The 12471-nt window shown below is 39.8% G+C and overlaps 1 protein-coding gene across 1 annotated transcript in view; it reads left to right on the plus strand.

The window, feature by feature from the left end:
• LOC139755693 (Ig-like and fibronectin type-III domain-containing protein 2) overlaps window positions 1–12471 on the plus strand; it is a gene marked incomplete at its 3' end in the record, with an annotated part of 712838 nt that overhangs the window by 258095 nt on the left and 442272 nt on the right. Inside the window, exon 3 of the mRNA XM_071674338.1 lies at window positions 11665–11754. Coding sequence (XP_071530439.1) covers window positions 11670–11754 — 85 coding nt within the window. The remainder of the gene's footprint in view (window positions 1–11664; window positions 11755–12471) is intronic.

A 12471-nucleotide genomic window follows, 5' to 3' on the forward strand; every position in this document is an offset into this window, starting at 1 on the left:
GTCACGTCATGTGACATAATACTGTGACATCGTCCACTGAGCTGAACCTGGCTGCAAGACTTCGAAACTCGTATAAAGTAATAAATCTCATTAGAATGGAAATTAAAATACTCTCAAAAGTATTTCAAATCTGCTGAATTTGCGTTCAAATCAGATGCTTTATCTATGAAGAGATAAATCTTATACACGTTTACTTAGACGACGTAAACATTACACACACACACACACACACACACACACACACACACACACACTGCAGGAGAACTCCTGCACTGCCAGCTTCATGTCAAGATTTTATGGTTTCATCAGTTATTTACAAGTATTTTGTACCAGTGACAGATGAGGTGTGAAGAGGCTCCTGCATGACAACTTCTGAACATAAAGTTGGACTATTTAGGAATGTAATACCAACTGGTGTGGCATGATCTGACAACTGAAACTCAATGCCGGCTTATGTGAGCTGTCGACTTAATCAACCAAAACTCAAATTAATGCTCATTCAAATGATATGCAAATACCAGAAAAGTGAGTAATTTACATAAAAAGAGTAGACAAATCTATCTATGAATTACTATAAAGGAATAGAATATGAATAATTGAAAGAAAGTATAATGTTTGTGACTAGAAGGAAGCACTGCCTGCTGATGTGCTACACAATCCTTCTGGATTTTGTGTTAATGAGGTCTTTTTTTCAATTTGTAAAAGCGCATAACACACAGTTTATTTCGAAAAGAGCAGAATCAATTTGTGATCAACGGAGAGCATGAAGATTCATTCTGTAAGAGAAACAGAATTAAGTGAAGGCCGGTTGCAATTAGGCTTAGAAATGTGGAGAGTATAAAGGATTAGTCTCTTGTTAGCTAAGCGGGAAACGATAGAGATAATCAAAGACGCAAAGATCGATGAATCGACACTGGTGGATCTAGCAGAACCACTAGTGGCTGGCTCCAAATAAGAAGTATTAGTAAAGCAGGGAGATCAGAAACGTAAATGACTGAACCTTTTATAATTATAAGATCATACCCCAGATAAAGATCATACACCAGATAACGATCATACACCAGATAAAGATCATACACCAGATAAAGATCATACCCAAGATAAAGATCAACACCAGATAAAGATCATACACCAGATAACGATCATACACTAGATAAAGATCATACACCAGATAAATATCATACACCAGATAACGATCATACACCAAATAAAGATCATACACCAGAGAACGATCATACACCAGAGAACGATCATACACTAGATAAAGATCACACACCAGATAACGATCATACACCAGATGCTGATCATACACCAGATAACGATCATACACCAGATAAAGATCATACACCAAATAAAGATCATACACCAGATAAAGATCATACACTAGATGAAGATCACACACCAGATAACGATCATACACCAGATGCTGATCATACACCAGATAAAGATCATACTCCAGATAAAGATCATACACCAAATAAAGATCATACACCAGAGAACTATCATACACCAGATAAAGATCATACACTATGTAAAGATCACACACTAGATAAAGATCATACCCCACATAAAGATCATACATCAGATAAATAGCATACCCCAGATAAAGATCATACACCAGATAACGATCATACACCAGATAAAGATCATACACCAGATAAAGATCATACACCAAATAAATATCATACACCAGATAAAGATCATACACCAAATAAATATCATACACCAGATAAAGATCATACACCAAATAAATATCATACACCAGATAAAGATCATACATCAGATGAAGATCATACACCAGATAAAGATCATACACCAGATAACGATCATACACCAGATAAAGATCATACACCAGATAAAGATCATACACCAGATAAAGATCATACACCAGATAAAGATCATACACCAGATAAAGATCATACACCAGATAACGATCATACACCAGATAACGATCATACACCAGATAACGATCATACACCAGATAAAGATCATACACCAGATAAAGATCATACACCAGATAAAGATCATACACCAGATAACGATCATACACCAGATAACGATCATACACCAGATAAAGATCATACACCAGATAACGATCATACACCAGATAAAGATCATACACCAGATAAAGATCATACACCAGATAAAGATCATACACCAAATAAAGATCATACACCAGATAAAGATCATACACCAGATAAAGATCATACACCAGATAAAGATCATACACCAGATAACGATCATACACCAGATAACGATCATACACCAGATAACGATCATACACCAGATAGCGATCATACACCAGATAAAGATCATACACCAGATAACGATCATACACCAGATAAAGATCATACACCAGATAACGATCATACACCAGATAAAGATCATACACCAGATAAAGATCATACACCAGATAACGATCATACACCAGATAACGATCATACACCAGATAACGATCATACACCAGATAAAGATCATACACCAGATAACGATCATACACCAGATAAAGACGAAAAGGAAAAGAAAACTAGGAATGTTCATTGAAAAATTACTGCGGGCCATAGAAATACCACTCATTTTCTGTGATATAAGAGAGAAGAGCAATTGGTGGTTATAATCAATATAGAAAGGTCAGATCTGATATGATGATATTCGATTTAGATTATTCTAGTCAGGAGGTACTTAGGCCGGCTAAGAAAGTCGACATTTACGTCATATGATAAACTAAAGAAAGCGTTATTTAACTGACTTGGGTTTCATTTACCATCAGCAGAGCCTAAAAAGGAAGGATGATTTTCTTGTCATGTCTACGTTATGATGTTTATACAAGGCATAAATACTAGCAAGTCTAGAAATGTTACTTGAAAATATAACATAGGTATCATAAAAGCCCAACGTGAAATGAATATTAATATAAAAGAAATTAGTAAATCAAGAATGACTGACAATCTTATCTTGCCCAAGATAAAGTAGAATATGACATATATAGAAAACAAGAGGAATTATTTCTTAGGATGAAAATCCTCTGATCAGTATTAGTTAAACATTCTATGGCTAACACATACAGTCAAGATATCTAGACACATCTAATTTTAGATAAAACATATCTAAGAACAAAAGAAAATATCTTTGCTGATACTTCATTGTTACGTATATTGGGTTTGCTCCTGTAGAAGTGGAGGGGCACAGAAGCACGCTACCGACTTGGACAGTCATTGTCATGAGCATTTGATGATTACCAATTAGTTCGCAGTGACCGTGTAAGGTGTCATTGATGATCCTGAGGTGTTGCTTCGTCGTCACAATACAAAGCTTTACATCTATCTCACTTATGTAGGTAGACAGCTGACGTATGCATCTCCGCACAAGTATCATCCTCAGACTTGAAAAATGATTGGATTGTAGTTCTCGTTTTAGTCGCTTTCGCATGGAGTGTATAATCGCTCTTACCACTGATCAGGATTGGTGAATGTATTAGATCCCTTAGAATAGTTAGTGGTTTTATTAGACAGTAATTTGTTCAGTGCTCTATCATCATACTTATAGTGAAGTTTAAAGGGAACCTGTTCAAATGTACATTTTCTGTTAATGATTTTGTTTCACTGTAAGCGAAGCCAGGCAACGCCAGAAACAAAGAAATGGTTTCATTCGCTGACATCCATTCTCTAGCTGTCCAGTGTAATGCACCGTAATCACACCTCCTTATTCACAACCAGGTTCCATAGACCTTTCTATACTTTCTCTCAGCCTTTTCATATACCCTGGATCAGCCCACTGACAGCACGTCTTCCCCTGTATACCACATAGCTCCAATTCGATCCATCTCTTGATTTTCCACATCCTCCTGCTTGTATGGGTCCTCGAACAATCAAAACACCTTTTACTCAATCATTCCACCTCCTCTTTGTTTTCCCCATTTTTCTATATCCCTAGATCTCCTTATGTCCAAACCATTTTAACTAATTTTCTTCAGCTTTCTTCACTATTGTTATACCATTAAAAATGCCTAACTTTCCCCTTACAGACAGTGACCTCTCTTTCCACATATTCCTCATCACGATCAGGAGCTTAGAACCCTCACCCAAACTTACTTCAGCTCCCGTGGTTCTGTCCACTGCCATGTCCACTTCCACGCGTATAAGGTATTTCACTTCCTCCAGACTCACATTTCAATCAATTTGTCTCTTCTGCTGAAAAGAAAAACATTGCTCTTGTTGACATTTACTCTGAACTCACTCCTTTAACACATCCCCCTGCACTCAGAAACCAACTTATATAGTTTTCCACAAGAATATGCCAACACCACGGGATCATAAGCAAAGAGTAACTGACTCACTTCCCATCGTACTCCACCTTTGACATATTGCAGACCTGCCCCTCTCTGGAAATCCTCCCCTCTCGTTTTTAGTTTTCCTAAAGAAGGAACAGAGGAGCGGGCTAAGTGAGGATGTTCCCTCAAAGGCTCAGTCCTCTGTTCTTAACGCTACCTCGCTAATGCGGGAAATGGCAAATAGTATGAATAAAAATATATATATATATATATATATATATATATATATATATATATATATATATATATATATATATATATATATATATATATATATATATATATATGTATATACATATATATATATATATATATATATATATATATATATATATATATATATATATATATATATATATATATATATATATATATATATATATATTATCCCTGGGGATAGGGGAGAAAGAATACTTCCCACGTATTCCCTGCGTGTTGTAAAAGGCGACTAAAAGGGAAGGAAGCGGGGGGCTGGAAATCCTCCCCTCTCATTTTTTTTTTTAATTTTCCAAAAGAAGGAACAGAGAAGGGAGCCAGGTGAGGTTATTCCCTCAAAGGCCCAGTCCTCTGTTCTTAACGCTACCTCGCTAATGCAGGAAATGGCGAATAGTATGAAAAAAAAAAGATATATATATATATATATATATATATATATATATATATATATATATATATATATATATATATATATATATATATATATATATATATATATATATATATATATATATATATATATATATATATATATATATATATATATATATATACTTATCCCTGGGGGTAGGGGAAAAAAGAATACTTCCCACGTATTCCCTGCGTGTTGTAGAAGGCGACTAAAAGGGGAGGGAGCGGGGGGCTGGAAATCCTCCCGTCTTGTTTTTTTTTAATTTTCCAAAAGGAGGAACAGAGAAGGGGGCCAGGTGAGGATATTCCCTCAGAGGCCCAGTCCTCTGTTCTTAACGCTACCTTGCTAACGCGGGAAATGGCGAATAGTTTGAAAGAAAGAAATATATATTTATATTTATCTATTTTCTTTGTCGCTGTCTCCCACGTTAGCGAGGTAGCACAAGGAAACAGACGAAAGAACGGCCCAACCCACCCACATACACATGTATATACATACACGTCCACGCACGCACGTATACATACCTATACATCTCAACGTATACATATACATACACACACAGACGTATACGTATATACACATGTACATAATTCATATTGTCTGCCTTTATTTATTCCCATCGCCACCCCGCCACACATGAAATAACAACCCCCTCCCCCCTGATATGCGCGAAGTAGCGCTAGGAAAAGACAACAAAGGCCATATTCGTTCACACTCACTCTCTAGCTGTCATGTAATAATACACCGAAGCCACAGGTCCCTTTCAACATCCAGGCCCCACAGAGCTTTCCATGGTTTACCCCATACGCTTCACATGCCCTGGTACAATTCATTGACAGCACGTCGACCCCGGTATACCACATCGTCCCAATTCACTCTATTTCTTGCACGCCTTTCACCCTCCTGCATGTTCAGGCCCCGATCACTCAAAATCTTTTTCACTCCCTCTATCCACCTCCAATTTGGTCTCCCACTTCTCCTCGTTCCCTCCACCTCTGACACATATATCCTCTTGGTCAATCTTTCCTCACTCATTCTCTCCATGTGACCAAACCATTTCAATACACCCTCTTTTGCTCTCTCAACCACACTCTTTTTATTACCAAACATCTCTCTTACCCTATCATTACTTACTCGATCCAACCACCTCACACCACATATTGTCCTCAAACATCTCATTTCCAGCATATCCACCCTCCTCCGCACAACTCTATCAATAGCCCACGCCTCGCAACCATATAACATTGTTAGAACTACTATTACTTCAAACATACCCATTTTTGCTTTCCGAGATAGTGTTCTCGACTTCCACACATTCTTCTATGCTCCCAGAACTTTCGTCCCCTCCCCAATCCTATCATTCACTTCCGCTTCCATGGTTCCATCCGCTGCCAAATCCACTCCCAGATATCTAAACCACTTCACTTCCTCCAGTTTTTCTCCATTCAAACTTAACTCCCAATCGACATGTCCCTCAACCCTACAGTACCTAATAACCTTGCTCTTATTCACATTTACTTTCAGCTTTCCTCTTTCACACACTTTACCAAAGTCAGTCTCCAGCCTCTGCAGTTTCTCACACGAATCAGCCACCAGCATTGTATCATCAGCGAACAAGAACTGACTCACTTCCCAAGCCCTCCCACAACAGACTGCATACTTGCTCCTCTTTCCAAAACTCTTGCGTTCACCTCCCTAACAACCCCATCCATAAACAAATTAAACAACTATGGAGACATAAAACACCCTTGCCGCAAACCTACATTCACTGAGAACCAATCACCCTCCTCTCTTCCCACACGTACACATGCCTTACATCCTTGATAAAAACTTTTCACTGCTTCTAACAACTTGCCTCCCACACCATATATTCTTAATACCTTCCACAGAGCATCTATATCAACTCTATCATATGCCTTCTCCAGATCCATAAATACAAATCCATTTGCCTTTCTAAGTATTTCTCATATACATTCTTCAAAGCAAACACCTGATCCACACATCCTCTACCACTTCTGAAACCTCACTGCTCTTCCCCAATCTGATGCTCTGTACATGCCTTCACCCTCTCAATCAATACCCTCCCATTTAATTTACCAGGAATACTCAACAAACTTATACCTCTGTAATTTGAGCACTCACTTTTATCCCCTTTGCCTTTGTACAATGGCACTATGCAAGCATTTCGCCAATCCTCAGGCACCTCACCATGAGTCATACATACATTAAATAACCTTACCAACCAGTCAACAATACAGTCACCCCCTTTTTTTTTTAATACATTCCACTGCAATACCATCCAAACCCGCTGCCATGCCGGCTCTCATCATCCGCAAAGCTTTTACTACCTCTTCTCTGTTTACCAAATCATTTTCCCTAACCCTCTCACTTTGCACACCACCTCGACCAAAACACCCTATATCTGCCACGCTGTCATCAAACACATTCAACAAACCTTCAAACAAACTCACTCCATCTCCTTCTCACATCACCAATACTTGTTATCACCTCCCCATTTACCCCCTTCACTGAAGTTCCCATTTGCTCCCTTGTCTTACGCACTTTATTTACCTCCTTCCAAAACATCTTTTTATTCTCCCTAAAATTTAATGATACTCTCTCACCCCAACTCTCATTTGCCCTCTTTTTCACCTCTTGCACTTTTCTCTTGACCTCCTGCCTCTTTCTTTTATATAACTCCCACTCATTTGCATTATTTCCTTGAAAAAATCGTCCAAATGCCTCTCTCTTCTCTTTCACTAATACTTTTACTTCTTCATCCCACCACTCACTACCCTTTCTAACCTGCCCACCTCCCACGCTTCTCATGCCACAAGCATCTTTTGCGCAAGCCATCACTGCTTCCCTAAATATATCCCAGTCCTCCCCCACTCCCCTTACTTCCTTTGTTCTCACCTTTTTCAATTCTGTACTCAGTCTCTCCTGGTACTTCCTCACACAAGTCTCCTTCCCAAGCTTACTTACTCTCACCACTCTTTTCACCCCAACATTCTCTCTTCTTTTCTGAAAAACCTCTACAAATCTTCACCTTCGCCTCCAAAAGATAATGATCAGACATCCCTCCAGTTGCACCTCTCAGCACATTAACATCCAAAAATCTCTCTTTCGCGCTCCTATCAATTAACACGTAATCCAGTAACGCTCTCTGGCCATTTCTCCTATTTGCATACGTATACTCATGTATATTTCTCTTTTTCAACCATGCATTCCCAAACACCAGTCCTTTTTCAGCACATAAATCTACAAGCTCTTCACCATTTCCATTTACAACACTGAACACCCCATGTACACCAATTATTCCCTCAACTGCCACATTACTCACCTTTGCATTCAAATCACCCATCACTATAACCCGGTCTTGTGCGTCAAAACTTTCACTCAGCTGCTCCCAAAACATTTGCCTCTCATGATCTTTCTTCTCATGCCCAGGTGCATATGCACCAATAATCACCCATCTCTCTCCATCCACTTTCAGTTTTACCCACATCAATCTAGAGTTTACTTTCTTACACTCTATCACATGCTCCCACCACTCCTGTTTCAGGAGTAGTGCTACTCCTTCCCTTGCTCTTGTCCTCTCAAACCCCTGACTTTACTCCCAAGACATTCCCAAACCACTCATCCCCTTTACCCTTGAGCTTTGTTTCACTCAGAGCCAAAACATCCAGGTTCCTTTCCTCAAACATACTACCTATCTCTCCTTTCTTCTCATCTTAGTTACATCCACACACATTTAGAAACCCCAATCTGAGCCTTCGAGGAGGATGAGCACTCTCCGCGTGACTCCTTCTTCTGTTTCCCCTTTTAGAAAGTTAAAATACAAGGAGGGGAGGGTTTCCAGCCCCCCGCTCCCGTCCCCTTTAGTCGCCTTCTACGACACGAGAGGAATGCGTGGGAAATATTCTTTCTCCCTTGTCCCCAGGTATAAAGATAAGTTCCCAAGTGCATTTCGTGAAATAATCACATCATTAGGGGAGACGCAGGAGCGAGGACGCCATTTGGTATACATGCGATTGTCTTAGAAAGGGAGCTGTGGTTTCGGTGCATTATTACATGACAGCCAGAAACTGAGTGTGAACGAATGTGGCCTTTGTTGTCTTTTCCTAGCGCTACCTCGCGCACATGAAGGGGGAGTTGGTTGATATTTCATGTGTGGCGGGGTGGCGATGGGAATGAATAAAGGCAGACAGTGTGAATTATGTACATGTGTATATATGTATATGTCTGTGTGTGTATATACATGTATACGTTGAGATGTATAGGTTGGTATATTTGCGTGTGTGGACGTGTTTGTATATACATGTGTATGTGGGTGGGTTGGGCCATTCTTTCGTCTGTTTCCTTGCGCCACCTCGCTAACGCGGGAGACAGCGAAAAAGCAAGATAAATAAATATATATATATATATATATACGAATAAAGTGCATATGAACGCGCACCTTCATAGAACATACAAACCTCCAACAGCCAGGATCGAACCTGGTACCCCTGCGCAAGAGGCAGGCATGCTAACCGCTAGGCTAAGGGACTGTATAATAAAAAACAACTATTCGAAATACTAAGTACTCGAATACCCTTCGTCTCACAATGGTAAGCAACGGGGTCTATCGGTTGTTTCCGAACAGACGCACATAGCCAGCTGATAGCGTTTTACCGAACCTGACTGTACAACGCGGAGGTATATGAATACGAATAAAGTGCATATGAACGCGCACCTTCATAGAACATACAAACCTCCAACAGCCAGGAAGGAACAGAGAAGGGGGCCAGGTGAGGATATTCCCTCTAAGGCCCAGTAATCTGTTCTTAACGCTACCTCTCTAATGCGGGAAGTGGCAGCAGGTTTGGATGGTATTGCAGTGGAATTTATTAAAAAAGGGGGTGACTGTATTGTTGACTGGTTGGTAAGGTTATTTAATGTATGTATGACTCATGGTGAGGTGCCTGAGGATTGGCGGAATGCGTGCATAGTGCCATTGTACAAAGGCAAAGGGGATAAGAGTGAGTGCTCAAATTACAGAGGTATAAGTTTGTTGAGTATTCCTGGTAAATTATATGGGAGGGTATTGATTGAGAGGGTGAAGGCATGTACAGAGCATCAGATTGGGGAAGAGCAGTGTTGTTTCAGAAGTGGTAGAGGATGTGTGGATCAGGTGTTTGCTTTGAAGAATGTATGTGAGAAATACTTAGAAAAGCAAATGGATTTGTATGTAGCATTTATGGATCTGGAGAAGGCATATGATAAAGTTGATAGAGATGCTCTGTGGAAGGTATTAAGAATATATGGTGTGGGAGGCAAGTTGTTAGAAGCAGTGAAAAGTTTTTTATCGAGGATGTAAGGCATGTGTACGTGTAGGAAGAGAGGAAAGTGATTGGTTCTCAGTGAATGTAGGCTTGCGGCAGGGGTGTGTGATGTCTCCATGGTTGTTTAATTTGTTTATGGATGGGGTTGTTAGGGAGGTAAATGCAAGAGTTTTGGAAAGAGGGGCAAGTATGAAGTCTGTTGAGGATGAGAGAGCTTGGGAAGTGAGTCAGTTGTTTTTCGCTGATGATACAGCGTGGTGGCTGATTCATGTGAGAAACTGCAGAAGCTGGTGACTGAGTTTGGTAAAGTGTGTGAAAGAAGAAAGTTAAGAGTAAATGCGAATAAGAGCAAGGCTATTAGGTACAGTAGGGTTGAGGGTCAAGTCAATTGGGAGGTAAGTTTGAATGGAGAAAAACTGGAGGAAGTGAAGTGTTTTAGATATCTGGGAGTGGATCTGGCAGCGGATGGAACCATGGAAGCGGAAGTGGATCATAGGGTGGGGGAGGGGGCGAAAATTCTGGGAGCCTTGAAGAATGTGTGGAAGTCGAGAGCATTATCTCGGAAAGCAAAAATGGGTATGTTTGAAGGAATAGTGGTTCCTACAATGTTGTATGGTTGCGAGGCGTGGGCTATGGATAGAGTTGTGCGCAGGAGGATGGATGTGCTGGAAATGAGATGTTTGAGGACAATGTGTGGTGTGAGGTGGTTTGATCGAGTAAGTAACGTAAGGGTAAGAGAGATGTGTGGAAATAAAAAGAGCGTGGTTCAGAGAGCAGAAGAGGGTGTTTTGAAATGGTTTGGGCACATGGAGAGAATGAGTGAGGAAAGATTGACCAAGAGGATGTATGTGTCGGAGGTGGAGGGTACGAGGAGAAGAGGGAGACCAAATTGGAGGTGGAAAGATGGAGTGAAAAAGATTTTGTGTGATCGGGGCCTGAACATGCAGGAGGGTGAAAGGAGGGCAAGGAATAGAGTGAATTGGAGCGATGTGGTATACCGGGGTTGACGTGCTGTCAGTGGATGGAATCAAGACATGTGAAGCGTCTGGGGTAAACCATGGAAAGCTGTGTAGGTATGTGCATTTGCGTGTGTGGACATATGTATATACATGTGTATGGGGGTGGGTTGGGCCATTTCTTTCGTCTGTTTCCTTGCGCTACCTCGCAAACGCGGGAGACAGCGACAAAGCAAAAAAAAAAAAAAAAAAAATATATATATATATATATATATATATATATATATATATATATATATATATATATATATATATATATATATATATATATGTGTGTGTGTGTGTGTGTGTGTGTGTGTGTGTGTGTGTGTGTGTGTATGTACATAGATATGAAGCGATTATACATATTTCATTTACCTGTTGCAGGATCTATGATGGGGTGTGTAGGCAAGACCAGCCTCTTACATCTTCTGCTGTCGTTGTTCGTGCTCTGTGTTTTACTGCAACATGTGCAAGGTAAGACACTGCTCATGATGTTAGTTTTCGTTATAATGGAATGTTCTGCTGACTGGAAAGATGTGAGTTAATGTTATAATTAATTTAGATATTTCATGCAGAGAATGCTTGATACTTTTGGTTTAGGTAGGTAAGTAAAAGTTGACATTTGATACAACTCCTTGGTGGTAGTTGGTACCCTTCACCCCAGCAACATGCGGATCTCCTCACCACACCTCTTATTAACCAACCCACTGTACATATTAACCAACCCACTGTACATATTAACCAACCCACTGTACATATTAACCAACCCACTGTACATATTAACCAACCCACTGTACATATTAACCAACCCACTGTACATATAGTAAGTAAGTCTTGCCACCCTACATAAACTGAGGGAAACATCTCACATCCGTCCTCATAAGCGCCAAAACCTAACATTCTTCGAAACACCAAAGCATTACCGAAAGATGTAACACACTTGCCTAACACTTCACATTGCTGCCACAGGAGAGCTAACACCCAGTACTTAGTAACACACACATACACCTAAGATTTAACATTCGCTAATACTTCTGCAAACACTTGATAACTAACTTTATATTTACACGAACTTAACACTGCACATCCGTTAACGTAACATTCCTTAATATACCATCACTTTCATGTAACATACCACGTAACGGGTAGTTATTGTGAACATGGACACTTATACCTAATATCTGTTAACAT

The sequence above is a fragment of the Panulirus ornatus genome, chromosome 19 (assembly GCF_036320965.1).
Source record: "Panulirus ornatus isolate Po-2019 chromosome 19, ASM3632096v1, whole genome shotgun sequence".
NCBI classification, from domain to species: Eukaryota; Metazoa; Arthropoda; class Malacostraca; order Decapoda; family Palinuridae; genus Panulirus; species Panulirus ornatus.